This window comes from Schistocerca americana, chromosome 1 (genome assembly GCF_021461395.2).
Source record: "Schistocerca americana isolate TAMUIC-IGC-003095 chromosome 1, iqSchAmer2.1, whole genome shotgun sequence".
In the NCBI taxonomy this organism is placed as follows: domain Eukaryota; kingdom Metazoa; phylum Arthropoda; class Insecta; order Orthoptera; family Acrididae; genus Schistocerca; species Schistocerca americana.
Genome location: NC_060119.1, coordinates 191,087,368 through 191,110,565, shown reverse-complemented (window position 1 = coordinate 191,110,565; position 23,198 = coordinate 191,087,368). Strand labels below are relative to the sequence as shown.

At 40.3% G+C, this 23,198-nt stretch overlaps 1 protein-coding gene across 2 annotated transcripts in view; it reads left to right on the top strand.

Moving 5' to 3' along the window:
• Positions 1–23,198, top strand: part of LOC124593590 (DNA polymerase theta) — a 338,073-nt gene that overhangs the window by 188,545 nt on the left and 126,330 nt on the right. For both annotated transcript variants that reach the window (XM_047131990.1, XM_047132069.1), the window contains one exon: positions 22,916–23,066. In XM_047131990.1, coding sequence (XP_046987946.1) covers positions 22,916–23,066 — 151 coding nt within the window. The remainder of the gene's footprint in view (positions 1–22,915; positions 23,067–23,198) is intronic.

The window sequence follows — 23,198 nt, the reverse complement described above, 5'->3', positions numbered from 1 at the left end:
TAGATTTAAGTATTTGGAAGTCCTTTATGGAAGCATTTGTATGGAGTGTAGCCCTGTGTGGAAGTGAAACATGGACAATAAAGAGTTTAGACAAGAAGAGAATAGAAAGTTTTTGAATGTGCAAGAGAAGAATACTGAAGATTAGATGGGTATATCACACAACTAATGAGGAGGTACTGAATAAAATTGGGGAGAAGAGAATTTTGTGGTACAATCTGACTAAAAGAAGGGATCAGTTGGTAGGACAGATTCTGAGGCATCAGGGAATCGTGAATTTAGTACTGGAGGGAAGAGTGGGGGAGGGGGATAATAATTGTAGAGGGAGACCAAGAGATGAATACAGTAAGCATATTCAGAGGGATGGAGGGTGCAGTAGTTACTCGGAGATGAAGAGACTTCCACAGGATAGAGTTGCGTGGAGAAGTGCATCAAACCTGTCTTTGGACTGAAGACAACAACAACAACAACACAGGATAAATATATGTCCCGTTGATTATGATGTGCATTCATATAATGATCAAATCTCTACTGACTGCATGATGTACCCTCATGCTTTTACTATTAATGTGAGGGTGCAGTGCTCTTGACCTTAACTTTCTAATTGTTAGCAAACCACACAGCTACTTTAACAAAGCCAAGATAAAGATTTGCCCTGGACCTGTAATTATAGTTTCTGGCACTCCAAATTTGAGCACTCAGCTACTGACCAATGCTTGAGCTTCTGTTCTTGCTTGTTAGTTAGGTATCACAATCATCTCCATGTATAAAGAGAAATGATCAGTAATAGCTAACACAAAACAATTCCCAACTGGAGTCCTGCTTAATGGCCCGGAGGCATCCATACCAATCATTTTAAAATATCATGTTGCTTCTGGTAAATTTTACAAAGGTATTAACTTACAACTCACTTTTGCCCGTACACAACCCCGTATATTATGATCCACATCTTCTTTCCTAGATTCCTACCAGTAGTGTTCTGATGCTTTAGATTAGATTAGATTAGATTGATACTTGTTCCATAGATCATGAATACGACAATTCGTAATGATGTGTAACATGTCAGGTTAATAAAAGATGTCTGTACAAGATATTACATTACACAAAATATTGCATGACACTAATGTTTAAGTTTTTTTTCCCTTAATTTATATCTAAAAATTCAGCCAATGAGTAGAAGGAGTTGTCATCTAGAAATTCTTTTAATTTATTTTTAAATGTTAGTTGGTTATCTGTCAGGCTTTTGATGCTGTTTGGTAGGTGACCAAAGACTTTTGTGGCAGCTTAATTTACCCCTTTCTGTGCCAAGGTCAGATTTAACCCTGCATAGTGAAGATCATCCTTTCTCCTGGTGTTATAGCTATGTACACTGCTATTACTTTTGAACTGGGTTGGATTATTAACAACAAATTTCATCTGTGAATATATATACTGTGAGGTTACTGTGAGGATCCCTAGATCCTTAAATAGATGTCTGCAGGATGACCGTGGGTGGAAAACAGCAATTATTCTGATTACACGTTTTTGAGCAATGAATACTTTTCTACTCAATGATGAATTACCCCAGAATATGATGCCATACGAAAGCAGTGAATGAAAGTAGGCATAGTAAGCTAATTTACTGAGATTCTTATCACCAAATTTTGCAATAACCCTAATAGCATACGTAGCTGAACTCAGACGTTTCAGCAGACCATCAATGTGTTGTTTCCAGTTTAACCTCTCATCAATGGACACACCTAAAAATTTTGAAAATTCTACCCTAGCTACAGACTTCTGTTCAAAGTCTATATTTATTACTGAAGGTGTGCCATTTACTGTACGGAACTGTATATACTGTGTTTTATCAAAATTTAAAGAGAGTCCTTTTGCTGAGAACCACTTAATAATTTTGTGAAAAACATCATTTACAATTACATCACTTAGTTTTTGGTTTTTGGATGTTATTAATATACTTGTATCAGCAGCAAAAAGAACTAACTTTGCATCTTCATCAATGTGGAATGGTAAGTCATTAATGTATATCAAGAACAGTAAAGGACCTAAGACCGAACCCTGTGGGACCCTGTACTTGATAGCCCCCCAGTTTGAGGAATCAGCTGTTGTTTTAACATTACATGAACCATTTATTTCAACTTTCTACATTCTTCCAGTTAAGTATGAATTAAACCATTTGTGCACAGCCCCATTCAAACCATAATGATTTAGCTTATCTAAAAGAACTCCATGATTTACACAATCAAAGGTCTTTGAGAGATCACAAAAAATACCAATGGGTGATGTCCGGTTATTCAGAGCATTTAATATTTGATCAGTGAAAGCGTATATAGCATTTTCTGTTGAAAAGCCTTTCTGAAAACCAAACTGACATTTTGTTAGTACTTTATTGTTACAAATATGGGAGGCTACTCTTGAATACATTACTTTCTCAAAAATTTTTAATAGAGCTGTCAGAAGAGAGATTGGGCGGTAGTTGTTGACATCCGACGTATCCTCCTTTTTATGCAATGGTTTTACAGTGGCATATTTCAGTCTATCGGGGAAAACACCCTGCTCCAAAGAGCTATTACATACGTGGCTGAGAATCCTACTTATCTGTGGGGAACAAGCTTAAAGTACCTTGCTGGAAATGCCATCAATTTCGTAAGAGCTTTTACTTTTCAGTGAGTTTATTATTTTACTGATTTCAGAGGGAGAGGTTGGTGGAATTACAGTTGTTTCAAACTGCACAGGTATGGGCTCTTCTATTAGTAGCCTTGCCTCTTCTAGTGAAGATCTAGATGCTATTTTCTCTACAACATTTATAAAATGATTATTGAAAATTGATTGTTTGTTAGTACACTTGTCATTCAGTTTTATGGCACTAAAGTCTTCCTGTGCTCTTGGTTGCCCTGTTTCCCTTTCAATAATATTCCAAATTGCTTTAATTTTATTATCAGAGTTACTGATCTCGGACATGATACACATGCTTCTGGACTTTTTAATAACTTTTCTTAGTACCGCACAATAGTTTTTATAATATTGAACAATTTCAGGGTCAGTACCCCCTCTTGCTGTTAGATACAGTTCCCTTTTACGGTTGCAAGATATTCTTATTCCTTTAGTTAGCCAAGGTTTTTTTATGTGTTTTTTTGGAATTATGTTTAACTATTTTCTTGGGAAAACAATTTTCAAATACCCTTAAAAATGTATCATGAAATATGTTATATTTCAAGTTTGTATCGGATTCCTTATACACTTCATCCCAGTCTAGCTGCTGTAGGCTTTCCCTAAAGTTTATATTGTTAATTGAACGCATTGCTTTGAAAGTCTGGTTTGATATACTGCATGGAGCTATGTCATGTACTGTAACTAGCTGTGCACCATGATCTGAAAGACCATTTTCAACAGGATAAGCATTTATGTCCTTAAACTTATCTTGGTCTATAAAAAAGTTATCTATCAATGTACTGCTGTTCTTTGTTATCCAAGTAGGAAAAAAATGACGGAGCTCAAATTGAAAGAACTGAGTAATACTACAAGGTCATTCTTCCTATTACACTCTTTCAGGGAATCAACATTGAAATCCCCACAAATGATAATTTGCTTCCCCCTGTCTGACAGATAGCACAACAAAGCATCCAAGTTTTCTAGAAATAGCTGGAAATTCCCTGAGGGGGACATATACACTGTTACAATTATGAAAGTGCCACCATTGTTCTACTAGCCCATCTCGTGACAATATGTGGTCATGCACTTCTTACAGTGCTTCCTCTTTTAGATTCGCAGGAACTACAACCTCCACATCAGTTTAACGTGCTGCTTTCCATTGTTCAAGGTCATGACCCAATGTCTGTATCTCTACTACTTTTTGACTTAAACTATCCATGATTGTATGTTTCTTTCCAGCCTCGTGGATGACTTTATACTCTATCTCACTCAGTCTCAATGCCCAGCTTGTCAGACTACTGGAAGTGTCCTTAAGCCCCAAAAGCCATGTATGAGCTCATGGTCAGTGACCACTATAAATTTCTTCCCATATAAACATCAAAAATATGTGGCACTATATAGCATACAAATCATTTTCTTTCTGTTATGGAGTAGTTGTTCTCTGCTCTTTTCAACTGCCCAGAGGCATACACTGCAAGGTGCTTCTGTAACTTGATTAGAGGCATCAGTTGACAAGATAAACTCTTTCTCATAGTCCAGAAAAATTATTACTGGACTCAATGTCAACACACTTTTCAACTCTTTGAACACATCTAGGCATTTCTTTGTCCATTTCAACTTTACCCCCTTTTCATGTAAGTGGTCCTGCTGCATCTGCAAACCTTGCTATGAATTTTCTGTAACAATTCCCTAACCCTAAGAAAGATTTAAACTCCTCAGTATTATCAGAAACTGAAAATTCCCCCACTGCTTTTATCAAACTCATATTCACCTCGACCTCGTCACTACTAATAATGAGCCATCAGTAAATAACTTCTTCCATTGCAAAGTGACATTTTTCCATGCTTAATGTTAATTTCACTGCTCATAATCTTCTAAAAACGTCTCACAAATGTTGTGTATGCTTGCTGTATGTTTTGTGAAAATAGTTATATAATTGGGTTGGCACCCACTCCTCATATCTAAGAGAGAGAAGTACTTGCACTGCCACAAATTTTCATTAGTTTCAGTGCTATTTGGGGCTGGATATGCATCGATCACAGTTATGCTGTTAAGATGTCTTTAGTCACAACATAATCTACTGTATATCTTTTGGTCCCACAGGGTGGCTTTTGGTGCGACTGCCACTGCTGCACTTTGTGGACGAATGCTGTTTTCTGTTACCCCATCCGATAGTTGCTAATACTGATTGCAAATATTGCAGTATGTGATAAGATCTACAATATGCTGATAACTCTGTCTTTAGGGGTATGATGCTGTGTTATAGGTGTTGCTGATAAAGGACCTCCAAGAAAAAACAAATCCTCAAATTCAAGCAATAATTTCACCATCTCCAATCTGTTCCTATCTCAAAGAGGCTCCAACTTCCTATGCAGTTCAGTTTTATTGGCAGTTTACACATTATCCTGGGTGCACACTGATTGAGTCACTACCCACATCATTCAGGACTTCTGAATTAGCTAACAACATTCCTTTGGTGACCTATATTCCGCCTGTGCCAAAGTCATCTAAATTCACAGGCGCTTTTTTCCTGCTCAGTTCCTCCTGTATTTGTACTATGCTTCTCCTCACAAAGCTATGTCATATGTGTAATACATCATTTATTGCCATTGGTTCTACCAAGCACAATGCGCTAACAATCCATTCCAGTCCCACATTTACACAGACCGACTTCCTGGTACCTCGCAGCACAGTAACATGTGAATTAATCCTTAGTGGTGTTGACTGCAGTTCAAACAGTTCACCACTTAAGATAGATACACCTTGCATCCCTACTTCCCTGGAAACTCTCTCTCCTGCCTGGAATGTCATCCATCAACTATACATCACCTAAGATCAGTTTTGGCACACTGCATTATCAGAAAGTCTAATACTAAGATTGTGCAGTATCCATTATTTATTCGGAACACAATTACTAATCATTGCTTAAAATGGTGCATCTCCACCTTAAAATCTGTCATTGCTGGACCCAAAGACCCCACATCAGTTTCTCCAACTCCATCACAAGGTCCATACTTGCCACCGATACGCGCTCCTGTGTCCAGTAAAAACTTGGCCTTTTTACACTTCACTGTTTCCACTATACTACATTCTGTCTCTTCTTCTGTATTGCTTGCATCAAAATTTATTAGGAACTCCATGCGGTGGAGTTTGCTTTCGTTTTTGCGTTTAACACCTTGTCCCCTGTTTCCCATTACTGTTTCTACAGTCATATTGATGGTGTCCACCACTCCACATCTACTACGCTGAGGTTGACGACATTGCCTCTGCACATGTCTCATTTCCCTATATGTATAACAACTCAAGTAAATGAAGAATACTCCTCCCTTATCCCCCATTCCTGTTACTGCATCAATTTCTTAATTCTGTGACTAATCTGAATGCACTACATGAATTCTTCTTGGTACTCATTGTCACTCTTCTTGACATATTGGACAGCCCATTAAAAATGCATCTAATGCCCTCTGTTTCATATCATTGAGTATGACTTTATTGGTCTTGTTATTTTCTCCTAATTCATATGTCAGCACATTCACTTTCCATATTCTATCCACAAAATTTCTACCAGCTCATTATGCTTCTTTGACAGACATTTCACTATGTTCCTTCTTGTGCTGTGTAGCAGGGCTTTACTCAGTTTATCAGATGTCTGTGCCTCATAGTATCTCTGTAAATCCGACATAAGTTTTGGCTTCCCCTATTAACCGTAAGCTTGTCACCTGCAGTAACTGACCCCTTGACAGTCATCCCCAGTACTAGCTGATAACTGCATGTCATCCAGAAAAGCCATTACATTGTGAATTGACTTTACAGAGAGAGGGATGATACAAATGACTGCTTTTGGATCTAATAAAGGAGTTAGTTGCTCGGCTAATTCTAGCTCTTTCTCCCTAACTGAAAACCTATTATGTAAGTCTGCATTATCTGATTTCAATTGTGACATTTCATTAAACAATGCTATAACTGTCTCCCAACTAGTGACACCCTGCGTTTGAGAAATTGCCAGTGGTGAACCTTTATCTCTAATACACTCTTAAGGAATGCAAAATACACTCACAATATGCCTTATGACACAACACACACTTACATGTTATGTTGTATCATTGTCTGTGCTGACTCTGTGCACAGATTAGCCATATGCCCGTACTGATGACTGTTAACATAAATTACTGGTACTGACTCTGTACAGGAAGCAGAATGCACTGTCAAGTTCCACTAACCACATCTCATAGGTCATAAATGATGCTCCTTTGTATTACCATGGAACTGTGAAAGATCAGCTAGTTCCCCTGCCTACACAAATGTAACCCTCAAATCCCTGTGCGTCAATCACTTAAACTCCATGCTGTTTACACATAAAACAGGAAAAACAATCAAAAATCAATAGTCTGCTCGCTCACCCCACTGTTTGATGAAACTGTGCTGTGATTGTATAGCTGTCCTAAGTGGATGTCAAAGGTGGTGGCACAAGCTGCCGGATGAAGTCCCCAAGTACTTCTGACACCACTCTGTAGCAAAACAGTGTGAGTGCGGCCACTATGGTGTAGAGCTGGTAGAGTGGCAGGTTGTGAAGGCAGTAGTGTTGCCATGGGTGGCTAGGAAAACTCCACTGCAAGATACAACATATTTTTATTTCGTCTTGATTTGCAGCTTTGAAGTGCTGCCGTGCTCCTGGATAAGCCTTCTGCAGGCATGTAGTCCACCGGCAGTGCCAATGGCATCTGAAGGTCCCAGCGGAGGGATGGCCGTTAATGTCTTCATCCCACTTTGCTGACACTGTTTACCACACTCAAAGCCATGTGCCAGAGTTAGCACTGTAGCAATGTATATGTCTGCAGAATTCTTGTAAGTGTCCACTGCTACCAAATTAGAAGTTCACCCTGATGCAGAAGGATGACAGCAGTATTGCCCTGTCTGCAAACCATTGCTCTCCATGGGAAAAGTTCATTGCTACCATAGAGGCTGGGGGTGGCTTATCTGTTGTCATTCTAACTGCATGGATATGGACTTTGGACCGTGAACTGGGCTGCTAGAGCTGGCTGTCCATACTGGCATCAACTGCTGGCTGGCTCAGAGCGTGATAGAGACTAGCCTGGAACTGATGTCGTGGAAGGTGCTGCCATACTGTGCATAACTTTGCTAGAATCAGATAGTATTTTTAGCAATTAGTAGCACACTTCTTGTGCAAATACATTCTTTCCAGGCATGTTTAAAGCAACACCCCTAGTTCACCATCGTGTGGAAATACTCCGCCGGCTGAGTTGTAGTTGTATGGCCTTTCTGCAATGTCATTACAATTGGCCAGCTTGCCAGGCTGCCTTGTAGTATAGAAACATGTTTGCTTATGAAATTACATATCGACACTTCTGTGCTTGCCTGCTTGCTTCACACATGGCTGCAATGGAGCTGATTTTAATTCAGTAACACCCAAAATTTAGTGACTGTGTTGTAGTTCATTACAGAATTGTGGAAAAATTTGAAGTTATTACCTCAACTACTTTTCAAGGTTTTTGGTAGTGACGACTTGTGTTTATATAGTAGCATGGACGGTCAACTGCAGCCTACAGTACCAACTATCAGAGTGCAGATGTGTGTACATTGTGAGTGACGGTGGAATTCTAGTTGGTGAGCTACCTTAAAAGTATTTGCAATTGTCCATAGAATATAATTTGAGTTGTTATTTGGTTTCTTACTATTTTACCATCCACCTTTTATTTCTCTTTAAATAGAACATCTGATGATGAACAGGTAACAAATTAAAACCAGTAATGGTACCACCTGCATGACCTGAGGCTGACATATACAGTGAAAAAATACAAGATTATCACTTTGTTTTCCATCATTAGATCAGATCTCCCATTACTGTATGCCCTGAATGTAGAATGTTAACTTTTGTGAGCTTATGTTTTGATAAATATTTCATAGTTAATCTGATTTTAAATAATGATCTCTGATCTCTTTGCCAGCTGTTGTCTGACGTCTTCTGTTGTACTAGATATTGTGGCTCACAGATCATAAATGTAAATGCAGATGTGGAACCTAAGAAGATTAGATTTCATACATTATATGTTCCCCCAAACCTTTATCTGTATGTACGACCTATGAGAAAGAGACTAGTCATAGGTGATGATGATTCCTTAACCCGCAAGTCACATCCATCTCATCTATGATAGTGGCTGTACTATACAATAGTGAACCTAGGATTTGGTGACACTGTAGGATATAATCCAAATTTTCCAGCTCAACTTTGTAATTTAAAAAATTATTAAAAAATCACACTTTAAATTTAAATTCATAAGTTGTTAAACTGAATAAAACTACTAAGCGAAAGGATTGTTTGTTTGTAGATTCTGATCAGTACAAACACAATGACATCTTTAACTTGTAAGTACAGCTGCAGAGATGCGTATGCATGCAAGCCTCTGACCTTCTCAACTTTTGCATAACACATTTATGAGGAGAAATAGTAGATAAGCAAATAACTTCTGAAACTACTGGGATTGTGCATCCATAGTTAGCATGGGCATTTGAAGTGAACAAATATCAGAAATGATTTTTGCAGTTGTCTTTAGCTGACGGTTAGGTTGTCCGTAGAAGCAACTGAATAACAATATTGTCAATTACATTGTGTCTAAAATGGCACTATTCCAGACCGAGCGAGGTGGCGCAGTGGTTAGCACACTGGACTCGCATTTGGGAGGACGACGGTTCAATCCCGTCTCCGGCCATCCTGATTTAGGTTTTCCGTTATTTCCCTAAATCGTTTCAGGCGAATGCCGAGATGGTTCCTTTGAAAGGGCACGGCCGATTTCCTTCCCAATCCTTCCCTAACCCGAGCTTGCACTCCGTCTCCAATGACCTCGTTGTCGATGGGACGTTAAACACTAACCACCACCACCACCACCACCACTACTATTCCAGATCGAATAGTTCAGCAGTCACGTAACTGAAATTTTGTCAGAGCTGCAGAGGTAGTATTGGTCATTGTTGAGGACACTCAGTGTCGGCACATTTCCGAGGGTGTGCTGACAAGTAATGCCTCTGAATTTTTTTATGTAAAATCTCTTAGAGCTTTTTAAATAAAACAAACATTATCAATATTCTAAAGCGTTATTCCTTACGTCTACATATTTGCAGCCAGTGTCTGCTAGAAGGCTCTGAATTGTGGCATGTAACATGGTGGTGTGTAACAAAACTATGTCAGTGCCTGAGAAACAGCATACAGTAAACAAATTTCAGATTTGAAGAGTTTGTCTACACAGCAATGTCAGACCATAAACAAATGCTGCGACATCTGCAACAATCTGACGCCTTTGGTTCAGTGTTGTCAATCATCCTCCATACAGTCCTAACTTGACCCCATCTGATATTCATCTGTTTCCAAAACTTAAAGAACACCTTCAAGGACTTCTGTGTGAGAGGGATGAAGCAGTGCAAGAAGAGGTAAGGTTGTGGCTATGTCAACAAAGTCAAAAATTCTTCAGTAATGATATCAACAAACTGGTCTCCTGTCGGCAGAAATGTGTTTGTTGTCAGGCTGATTAAGGCTCGTTTTATTAAAAGAGCTTGTAGTTTTCGTGGAAGTTTTGTCGTTCACTGAGGGAAGTGCATGGTGTGGTATAAAGAGCATAGTAATGAAGGGTAAGGAAAGATGCAGGGAGAGACAGCATTGTTGGCACCTTCACCCATCATACTGATCTAGTCCTATAATATACCCAGGCTGCTCAAAGCTCGTGCTTAACAGATGATGATAGATAGCATTTCGTCGACTAGAGTTGTGATAAAACAGCTTAAAGTAGGAATAAATGGTTGTAGCTCTGTCATAAGTTGCTTTGAGAAACGTATCTTTTTTATTTCTTGATAAAAAGTCAGGTTGTGGCCCTATTTTTCAACTGTGGCATGCTGCAAGTTCATAACAACAGCTTAAATTACACGATACGTGAGAGCTTTCCATTACCATTGAAAAATTACAGTTTGGTTAATATGACCTATATTTACAACTTGCTATAGTTAGCCATTTTTGGCAGAAGATATGCACTAATATTGATGCCATTTTATAAGCACCAGAAGTTTTAGTTCTGTTTTTATTCGTTAATGCAATGCAAGCACTTCTGTACAAACCACAGACCAAAGCATGTTGTTTATTTACTCAGAAGACAGCAACACAGTAATAATAATGCTATGAGCAGCTGATTTTGCGATGCTGTATTAATTTTGGTTCAGGCGGTGATGGGGTTCGCACTCGCTTCTCACTTGTTACTCTGTTATACAAACTTGAAATGCACCTCTCAAGTGTAAACCTTGTGCGGCCCATTATAAAGGTGCGCGACAGTAACAATAGTTCGAGAAAGCTCATTACAGAGGCATTTACATTCAAATGTGTTGCTTACTTGTAGTAATGAATAAGAAAATAAGTCTAGCCCGTTGAAATATCGTGTGGCTAGGGCCTCCCGTCGGGTGGACCGGTCGCCTGGTGCAAGTCTTTTGAGTTGATGCCACTTCGGTGACTTGCCTGTCAAAGGGGATGAAATGATGATGATGACGACGATGATGATGATGATGATGATGACAATGACGACGACAGCAACACAACACCCAGTCCCTGAGTGGAGAAAATCTCCGACCCAGCCAAGAATCAAACCAGGGCCACTTTTCATGGCATTCCGTCGCACTGACCACTCAGCTGTTGGGGTGGACGGAAACTCAATTATTCAATGATTTGTCAAGGTTGGTAGTGTCTGTAAATAGCACACAAATGACATGACATTGTATAGTATTTCTGCTGTTTAAAAGAAAAAGAAAATAATAGTATAAAACTTTTCAATCAATTCTGCTGGTGGCAAAGTTTCTGAAATGGTAAAATGGTGCATTGAAAATTCATTATTGCGCAAGTAAAAATGTTCTTTCTGCCATCCAGCATCCGATTCACATCAGACCGATGAGATCGTTGACCGACTGCATTATTTAGAGGTCACTGACTGATCTCAAAATTATGCATTTTGCGTAATTATCTTTCCCTGATACTGATAGAATTGATCAATAGATGAAATCTCCGGGATACTTAAATAAAAGTTTGATAAAGTAAATGCCGATTGAACACCAGTAGCATACGACTGTGGCCACCAATCAATTCGTCGGTAACTGTCCTTTGCTGCGGCCCGAAAAAGATTCTAAAACCCAACATAATAAGTTGAGATGTGGCATTAATGGAAAAGGAAAATAGGTTCTTAATTCAAATGTGGCTTTTATAACAATATTAATGTAATTATAAAGTTACCGATATGAGAGTGACACTTACATTTTATGAAACAGCCATCGAAAATAAACGAGAAAGAGAGAGAGAGAGAGAGAGTGAGTTCACAGCTCTCACTGTTATATAGTCCAAAACAAATTATGGCGACTGCCTTTCAACTTTTTTACAGAGCAATATATAGACATTTTTCTGGAACATTCTTTAACGGAACAGCACAAAAATACATTCCCTACATTAAATCATGACCTTTTCTCCTTACTTTATGCACTTACTTACACAGAGAAAATTTATTCTTAATGTATTTTAGGCTTAATTAAACATTTGGGTCATATCCCGTTCAGAAAGCAACATTTCAGACCCCCCCCCACCTCTTACAACTAGCTCACTAGTTGATCCCTCACACTTCAGTTCTATCCATGGTTTTCTCTCTCTCTCTCTCTCTCTCTCTCTCTCTCTCTCTCTCTCTCTCCTTTTTTTTTTTAAGTGGTCTCTTAAATTAGTTGTAATCGATAAATGTTTATCATCTTACTGCTGATGGTACACTTCACAAACTATTATGTCCCACATTCTTGAAAAAATTCCAGGCAGATGATTGATTTTTACAATTCATTTTCAAAACAATAACGAAAAACTCTCTTTATGCACTTCTCACACAAACAAAGCAGTCTTGGAAGTGCGGGATTTCTGCAGCCAACAGAGACTATTGGTGCCACATGATATTGATCATTTCATGTCGGCTCCATTCGGAACACTTTGTGGTGACTGTGCTCTTTGTCTCACGGCTGCCAATGACAATGATTCAACCATTGTGGCACAATAGTTCTGTGACGAAGAATAATCCTGTAGTTGTGTGGCCTTTAAATAATGAAATGAATGACAAAGAAACGATTTTCAATACATTGAAGTCACCTCCTACAATACCTCGAAGAGCTAGAAGCTTTAGGGGTAGCATTCTTCCTCTTGACTCTCAAAAAATTATTAATCAGTTCTTAGAATGCTGTAAACTCAAAAAATAAGAAAAATAAAAATAATGGTGAGCTAATTCACCTTCTTCACAAGTTCCAAATAAGGGGTTTAACCATTAATGGGTAAGAGCGTAAGAAATATATACAGGATTAGGAGTTTTGTGTTTTCGAATCACCTTATACATGTACAACTGAAAGCACTTGTCGGTACAATGTGGACTAAGAAACAGAAGAGGACAGTTGCAGGTGTGTTTAATTAATAATGATAATAATCATATTTATTTTGAAATGCATTATGCAGTACAATCACAAACACTTAACAAATCTTTAAAATGTCATTTTTTCCCTCTAATAACTGTGATGTATTACAGGAGTCTTATTTACATTTGTATTCCTTGCTAAAAGCAAGTATGCTCACACATTTGAAGATGACCATCTGTATAATGTGCATTCATGAATCCATGTTATTTACATGTATAATTTCTAAAATAAGCGCCTGATCGGTACGAAAGCACATGACTGGGAGTTGTCGTCACTGGAGGACAAACTAGAAAATTCCCTCTCACATGTTCCCTCCCCCACAGTGACCAGTCTATTAACAACAAACGTTTATAAACAGCATAGACTGGCTAAGGTGCCAGAATATTTGATGTTGACTAAATACCACCATGCAGTCTACTTTCCCTCTGCACTCCACACACCACAGAGGTGATAGGATAGAATCCAACAATTTTTGCGCATCTATTAAAGAAAAATTACATTATAAATGGTATAACTATCAATTGTTAAACTAGACTCCTGATAGTGATGATAGTGCTTACACTATCGATTAATCAGTGGTTTATTGTTGTTTAAGTAACACTATGCCACACACTCCTGATACAGTGGCCTTGCCCATTAGCCTCATTACTTGTGGCATCTTGCCAATTCCCCTAAGAGTTTGAACTTGGTGTGCATCTACTCTAAAGGAACCGTTAGCCATCATCTGTTCTTGCAGATATGTCCCAACATAACACTGTGTCCAGATGGTGTAGTGGGCAGAACACCTGCCTAGTAAGCAACATATCCAGATTTGAATCTGCCCCAGCACAAACTTTCAACTTGACCCATTCATATAAATCGATATCCACTGGCAGCTAATGTGTTTGTCTTGATTAATAGGAGCTGAAAGATTAGTATGGTGTCTGCTTTTTCAAACATGTCTGAAAGGATAGACACCACCATTTTACACGGTACAATTCGGAGCCCTCTTTCAGCCATTGGCTGCAAATATGTAGACATGAAGAATAAAGCTTTAGAATATTTATAATGTTTCCTTTATTGAAAAAGCTTTAATAGTTGTCACATAAAGAATTCAGACGCATTCCTTTTCAGCACGCCTTTGTAAATGCGCTGACACTGAGTGTCCTGCCCACTCTGTAGATCTGGCAAAATTTCATTTACACGACTGCTGCAGGGACAAATGCCAAACATTCTCTCTCTCTCTCTCTCTCTCTCTCTCTCTCTCTCTCTCTCTCTCTCTCTCTTTTTCTGACAAAAGAATCTGGTCCAGCACAAACTTTCAGCTTTCCCCATTGATGTAAATCAATGCCCACTGACAGCTAATATCTTTAATTGCTTTGTGTCTTTATTCATAGTGGCCGCAGGATCAAAATGGTTGGCGAGATGACGCGAGTAATGAGGCTAATGGGCATGGCCACTACATCAGTAGTGTGTGGTATAAGTTGATAATTTGAGCCTGACGGGAGGCGTGCTAGGGTAGCCTATGCAGTTGCGGTGACTGCTGCATCTGGGATGAGGTAGTGGTAAGTTCATCTGCTTAGTAAGCAGGTGACTTGGTTCGGATCCTGCTCTGGCACAAATTTTTAGCTTGTCCCATTGAAATAAATTGATGCTCACTGGCAAATATTGTCTTCAATTCCTTTGTGTCTTGAACTTTGAGAGTTTTCACATAAAAAATTCAGAGGCATTACTTTTCAGCACGTCCTCGTAACTATGGCTGGTTTCTGGTTGTCCAAAGTGTGAAGTGTACCATCTCCCAGGTTGTTCAGTCATTGGGCTTTCCATGTAGCACCATGTCAAGTGTGTACATAGAATAGCATATTGTTTGCCATTTCAGTTAGTAGCCACACTATGTACAACTGCCTCCTTGCTGTGAAGTACAGTAAGCACTGCCCCAATATTTACTTGTAATCACTGTATATCAAAGGGTAAAGAGCTAAGCAGGGATATAGGAATACCACCATTGAGTGCTCGAACTATAGCAAAAGGTCAGTTGGTCTGATGACTGATGGTACAGGTTAGTACACACATGGTACAATGCATACGCGTTCCCAAAAGGTTTCTTTTAAAGCTTTATGTAAAAATTGTTTAAGTGAACAATACTTACTTTTGTGTTTCAAGTTGATACATATATGAAAGTTACTGAAATCACCTTTGAAACATAAATAATATTGGGCACTTCCAAATGACTGTACTTAAAGAGCCTAGGCTTAATTCACTAATATTTATAGAATAGTGTACTCATTGTTTGAATGGTAATCTATGCATCTTTTCCATCGCCAACCTTTGCGAAATTCATCCTTGCATCATCTATGTTGAGATCAAGTTTTTCAAACTATTTTTCCTGTGTTTCTTATTTTGACGGCCATCTCTTCTGTGGTACACTCGTAGTGATTCAGATGAAGCCACTAAGTTCACTTGATTTGTCTTTTCTGGTCTGACAAATTGCAGTTCAACACACAAAGACCACAGTTGACAGTATTCATACATATTACAGTCTTCAGAATGAGATTTTCACTCTGCAGCGGAGTGTGCGCTGATATAAAACTTCCTGGCAGATTAAAACTGTGTGCCCGACCGAGACCCGAACTCGGGACCTTTGCCTTTCGCGGGCAAGTGCTCTACCATCTGAGCTACCGAAGCATGACTCACGCCCGGTCCTCACAGCTTTACTTCTGCCAGTACCTCGTCTCCTACCTCCCAAACTTTACAGAAGCTCTCCTGCGAACCTTGCAGAACTAGCACTCCTGAAAGAAAGGATACTGCGGAGACATGGCTTAGCCACAGCCTGGGGGATGTTTCCATAATTTTTACCCTCCACGCTGCCCTCCAATGCTAAATTTGTGATCCCTTGATGCCTCAGAACATGTCCTACTAACCGGTCCCTCCTTTTTGTCAAGTTGTGCCACATACTCCTCTTCTCCCCAATTCTATTCAATACTTCATCATTAGTTATGTGATCTACCCATCTAATCTTCAGCATTCTTCTGTAGCATCACATTTCGAAAGCTTCTATTCTCTTCTTGTCCAAACTATTTATCGTCCATGTTTCACTTCCATACATGGCTACACTCCATACAAATACTTTCAGAAACGACTTCTTGACACTTAAATCTATACTCGATGTTAACAAATTTCTCTTCTTCAGAAACGCTTTCCTTGCCAGTGCCAGTGTACATTTTATATCCTCTCTACTTCGACCATCATCAGTTATTTTGCTCCCCAAATAGCAAAACTCCTTTACTACTTTAAGTGTCTCATTTCCTAATCTAATTCCCTCAGCATTGCCTGACTTAATTTGACCACATTCCATTATCCTCGTTTTGCTTTTGTTGATGTTCACCTTATATCCTCCTTTCAAGACACTGTCCATTCCGTTCAACTGCTCTTCCAAGTCCTTTGCTGTCTCTGACAGAATTACAATGTCATTGGCGAACCTCAAAGTTTTTATTTCTTCTCCATGGATTTTAATACCTACTCCGAATTTTTCTTTTGTTTCCTTTACTGCTTGCTCAATATACAGATTGAATAACATCGGGGAGAGGCTACAACCCTGTCTCACTCCCTTCCCAACCACTTCTTCCCTTTCATGCCCCTCGACTCTTATAACTGCCATCTGGTTTCTGTACAAATTGTAAATAGCCTTTCGCTCCCTGTATTTTACTCCTGCCACCTTTAGAATTTGACTTCCTACTCATCTGCATTAACTTACGGTTTTCCACATTTAGGGCTAGCTGCCATTCATCATAGCAACTGGCTATTTTGTCTAAGTCGTCTCGTATCTTCCTACAGTCACTCAACTTTGACACCTTACTTTACACCACAGCATTATCAATCATTGTAGTTCTTTACACAGAAGGTTTTATTTTTCATCATTCTTTTGACAGCTTTTCTCAATTGTTATTTAGTTCCCTTTGAGATATGTGATAAATATATTCAAACTCTGATTTCCCATGGTGTTGTGTCCCAGAGATCTTTAAAATTCTTATATTTCTTTTTCAGTGTAAGTAAAATTCAGCAATTTAATTTTCTTTGACTATGAATTTTAATCATGGTTAGGTAGTTCACCGTGTAGATATACAGATAACTTTAAAGATTAGTCACATGTATATTAACATATTGGGTTACATCATGCTTAAGGTGAACAAATGTTTCAATTAACTTTATATGCAACACATATTTCTTTAGCGTTATTGTATGTCAACACAAGTGTGCTCCCTGCCGCCGTTGGATAAGAAGCTGCAGCACCAAGTCGTATACTCCTAGCTCACTCATTTGTTACATAGTTTAATTCTTAATTTCTTTGCGTGTTTTTGGTACTTGCATTGTTTAATTCATAAATTTCGGGCGTAGCATCGCGTTTTAGTACCTGAATAGTGTAATTTCGCTTAGTCTCCTTCCGCCGCCGAGCAGTGTCAGCAGTTCCCAAGTAGCAGCATTACTGCATTTACTAGGCAATCTTGCATTTTAATAACCGTTTAAATTTTGTCGATTTGTTTGCGCTCTCTGTAGATTAGTTCAGACGTTCTTTGCAAAACAGTTTTTGGCATGGATAGGGACTGCAACTGCTGTGTTCGGATGCAGGCTGAGTTGGCATCCCTTCACTCCCAGCTTCAGGCAGTGTTGGCTTCGGTCACACAGCTTGGGGCTGTTGCCAATGGGCATCACTGTGGGGGTCCGGATGGGGGTTTGTTGGGGACGGCCAGCTCGTCCCACGCATCCCCTGATCGGACTACGACTGTGGTTGCCCGGGATACTGCCCGCATTGAGGCTGATCCCTCACCTGTGGTAGAGTGGGGGGTCGTCTCAAGGTGTGGCAGGGGGCGAAAGACATTCCGGAGGGCTGAACGGAAGGCCTCTCCAGTTTGTCTGACGAACCGGTTTCAGGCTCTGTCTCAGGCTGATACTGATCTTCGGCCTGACATGGCTGCTTGTCCTGTTCCAGAGGTTGCCCCTCAGTCTGCAAGATCCGGGCAGTTGCAGAGGGTGGGCTTACTGGTAGTTGGGAGCTCCAACGTCAGGCGCGTAATGGGGCCCCTTAGGGAAATGGCAGCAAGAGAGGGGAAGAAAACCAATGTGCACTCCGTGTGCATACCGGGGGGAGTCATTCCAGATGTGGAAAGGGTCCTTCCGGATGCCATGAAGGGTACAAGGTGCACACATCTGCAGGTGGTCGCTCATGTCGGCACCAATGATGTGTGTCGCTATGGATCGGAGGAAATCCTCTCTGGCTTCCGGCGGCTATCTGATTTGGTGAAGACTGCCAGTCTCGCTAGCGGGATGAAAGCAGAGCTCACCATCTGCAGCATCGTTGACAGGACTGACTGCGGACCTTTGGTACAGAGCCGAGTGGAGGGTCTGAATCAGAGGCTGAGACGGTTCTGCGACCGTGTGGGCTGCAGATTCCTCGACTTGCGCCATAGGGTGGTTCGGTTTCGGGTTCCGCTGGATAGGTCAGGAGTCCACTACACGCAACAAGCGGCTACACGGGTAGCAGGGGTTGTGTGGCGTGGGCTGGGCGGTTTTTTAGGTTACATGGCCTTGGGCAAGTACAGAAAGGGCAACAGCCTCAACGGGTGCGGGGCAAAGTCAGGACATGCGGGGACCAAGCAGCAATCGGTATTGTAATTGTCAACTGTCGAAGCTGCGTTGGTAAAGTACCGGAACTTCAAGCGCTGATAGAAAGCACCGAAGCTGAAATCGTTATAGGTACAGAAAGCTGGCTTAAGCCAGAGATAAATTCTGCCGAAATTTTTACAAAGGTACAGACGGTGTTTAGAAAGGATAGATTGCATGCAACCAGTGGTGGAGTGTTCGTCACTGTTAGTAGTAGTTTATCCTGTAGTGAAGTAGAAGTGGATAGTTCCTGTGAATTATTATGGGTGGAGGTTACAGTAAACAACCGAACTAGGTTAATAATTGGCTCCTTTTACCGACCTCCCGACTCAGCAGCATTAGTGGCAGAACAACTGAGAGAAAATTTGGAATACATTTCACATAAATTTTCTCAGCATGTTATAGTCTTAGGTGGAGATTTCAATTTACCAGATATAGACTGGGACACTCAGATGTTTAGGACGGGTGGTAGGGACAGAGCATCGAGTGACATTATACTGAGTGCACTATCCAAAAATTACCTCGAGCAATTAAACAGAGAACTGACTCGTGGAGATAACATCTTGTACCTGCTGATAACAAACAGACCTGAACTTTTTGACTCTGTATGTACAGAACAGGGAATCAGTGATCATAAGGCCGTTGCAGCATCCCTGAATATGGAAGTTAGTAGGAATATAAAAAAAGGGAGGAAGGTTTATCTGTTTAGCAAGAGTAATAGAAGGCAGATTTCAGACTACCTAACAGATCAAAACGAAAATTTCTGTTCCGACACTTACAATGTTGAGTGTTTATGGAAAAAGTTCAAGGCAATCGTAAAATGCGTTTTAGACAGGTACGTGCCGAGTAAAACTGTGAGGGACAGGAAAAACCCACCGTGGTACAACAGCAATGTTAGGAAACTACTGCGAAAGCAAAGAGAGCTTCACTGCAAGTTTAAACGCAGCCAAAACCCCTCAGACAAACAGAAGCTAAACGATGTCAAAGTTAGCGTAAGGAGGGCTATGCGTGAAGCGTTCAGTGAATTCGAAAGTAAAATTCTATGTACCGACTTGACAGAAAATCCTAGGAAGTTCTGGTCTTACGTTAAATCAGTAAGTGGCTCGAAACAGCATATCCAGACACTACGGGATGATGATGGCATTGAAACAGAGGATGACACGCGTAAAGCTGAAATACTAAACACCTTTTTCCAAAGCTGTTTCACAGAGGAAGACCGCACTGCAGTTCCTTCTCTAAATCCTCGCACAAACGAAAAAATGGCTGACATCGAAATAAGTGTCCAAGGAATAGAAAAGCAACTGGAATCACTCAATAGAGGAAAGTCCACTGGACCTGATGGGATACCAATTCGATTCTACACAGAGTACGCGAAAGAACTGGCCCCCCTTCTAACAGCCGTGTATCGCAAGTCTCTAGAGGAACGGAGGGTTCCAAATGATTGGAAAAGAGCACAGATAGTCCCAGTCTTCAAGAAGGGTCGTCGAGCAGATGCACAAAACTATAGACCTATATCTCTGACGTCGATCTGTTGTAGAATTTTAGAACATGTTTTTTGCTCGCGTATCATGTCATTTCTGGAAACCCAGAATCTACTATGTAGGAATCAACATGGATTCCGGAAACAGCGATCGTGTGAGACCCAACTCGCTTTATTTGTTCATGAGACCCAGAAAATATTAGATACAGGCTCCCAGGTAGATGCTATTTTTCTTGACTTCCGGAAGGCGTTCGATACAGTTCCGCACTGTCGCCTGATAAACAAAGTAAGAGCCTACGGAATATCAGACCAGCTGTGTGGCTGGATTGAAAAGTTTCTAGCAAACAGAACACAGCATGTTGTTATCACTGGAGAGACGTCTACAGACGTTAAAGTAACCTCTGGCGTGCCACAGGGGAGTGTTATGGGACCATTGCTTTTCACAATATATATAAATGACCTAGTAGATAGTGTCGGAAGTTCCATGCGGCTTTTCGCGGATGATGCTGTAGTATACAGAGAAGTTGCAGCATTAGAAAATTGTAGCGAAATGCAGGGAGATCTGCAGCGGATAGGCACTTGGTGCAGGGAGTGGCAACTGACCCTTAACATAGACAAATGTAATGTATTGCGAATACATAGAAAGAAGGATCCTTTATTGTATGATTATATGATAGCGGAACAAACACTGGTAGCAGTTACTTCTGTAAAATATCTGGGAATATGCGTGTGGAACGATTTGAAGTGGAATGATCATATAAAATTAATTGTTGGTAAGGCGGGTACCAGGTTGAGATTCATTGGGAGAGTGCTTAGAAAATGTAGTCCATCAACAAAGGAGGTGGCTTACAAAACACTCGTTCGACCTATACTTGAGTATTGCTCATCAGTGTGGGATCCGTACCAGATCGGTCTGACGGAGGAGATAGAGAAGATCCAAAGAAGAGCAGCGCGTTTCGTCACAGGGTTATTTGGTAACCGTGATAGCGTTACGGAGATGTTTAATAAACTCAAGTGGCAGACTCTGCAAGAGAGGTGCTCTGCATCGCGGTGTAGCTTGCTCGCCAAGTTTCGAGAGGGTGCGTTTCTGGATGAGGTATCGAATATATTGCTTCCCCCTACTTATACCTCCCGAGGAGATCACGAATGTAAAATTAGAGAGATTAGAGCGCGCACGGAGGCTTTCAGACAGTCGTTCTTCCCGCGAACCATACGCGACTGGAACAGGAAAGGGAGGTAATGACAGTGGCACGTAAAGTGCCCTCCGCCACACACCGTTGGGTGGCTTGCGGAGTATCAATGTAGATGTAGATGAAGTTCAATTGCTGGTTTACACAGAAAATCCCTTGCATGTTCAAAATGGTTATTCTGAGGAATGCAGATGGTGTGGCCATTAATGGCAAGCACTGTCTGACATTGATGTCATTGTGCATTGCTGTGAAAACATTAGACATGTGAACTAAGTAAATAAATTATTCTTATATGTGATGTTGCAATGCTTCAAATCTTTTGACCCCCCACACCACCACCACCACCACCACCACCACCACCACCACCACCACCTCCAGCACCTTCTGCCTCTCTGTTGATCATTTTCTCAATTTCTCCACCCAGAAACACTTCTCTCATACCATTATCATTTATTCAGCATGATGAAGGAAAACTTGAATGGCTCATCATTTGCCAATAATGACCTATTGAAAGCAGCAGTTTTCCAAAGGACCCTTGCTGCCTGTTGCCATACTTGTGAAAATTTATTCATATATTTACAAAGAATGATGAGTGTTTCAGAAAATGTATTTTATAGGAGTGTTTCTCACGCTAACACGACAGTGATTTTTTTCTTGAATTTGGCATATATGTATATTTTTTTATGCATTAAAACTACTAGGGGCAATGAAAAAGTTTCTGTTCAAATGCCATACAGTCCAGAATCGGTATGCCAATCATGCAAAATTGCCGTGAGCATTGAGGCAATCATACAACCAATGCACCAGGTTGAAGGTACCGATTTGCTAAAATACCACATCCTACTATGTGAAGAAGCCCGTAACTGTGTGTTGTGCATCCTCATACAGCATGATTCGTCTATCCTTCAAGACCTTTTTTAAGGGACTGAAGGTGTGATAATCAGATTTGGACAGAGCAGGACTGCAGGGCAAGTGCTGGAGTGTCTCCTACTCCAATTGGTGTAACTTCTGCGTTATGACACTTGTGATATGGGAACATGCATTGTCTTGAAGCAGCAGTAGCTTTTGTATTTTTCTTGAACCATTACACAGTGGTGGTTTTCAGCAGAAGTGCTGCCCCCTACACATTCTTCATTTTATGATGGATGTCTGTTGTTATTTGTTCTTCAGGAGCCAAGAAAAGAATAGCAATATCTTGGTCCTGTTTGGATGCGTTTGGTAATAATGTCGTCATAGTTCACATTTCTGCACTTAACTTATGCACGTTGGAAAGACACGAATGCAACTCTAATCCCTTGCTTTCATGTCGGTACTTACATACCCACATCAGAGACACGCTATTTTGCATATATAGTGCAGGAACGCCCTCAAATGGAACCTTTTTGATTGCCCCTTGTATTTAGACAGTATTTTTTCTTATGTATAGTGATCATCTTGGGTCTGTCTTCATTAATGCAAAATTATGATTTTATGAAAAATGCAGCTGAGAAAAATGGCCATACACCGTCGGTTTTATACAGCATTGGCTCTTCAGGACCTTATTAATGAAGTTCCTCTCACAGAAGTGGCCAACAAATTTAAATGTAGCAAAGGAATGTTGCAGTCCCTTCAGCAGTCTGCCTCTACTTATGCAGGTACTGTCTATTCTAATTCTGATAAGTGCATATTAATCATACTCTTTAGTATAATGTCTGAAAGACATAGGACACAAATCAAAGGCTTTGCTTTACTACACAATTCTATGTGCTTATTAGTAGTTGCATTCA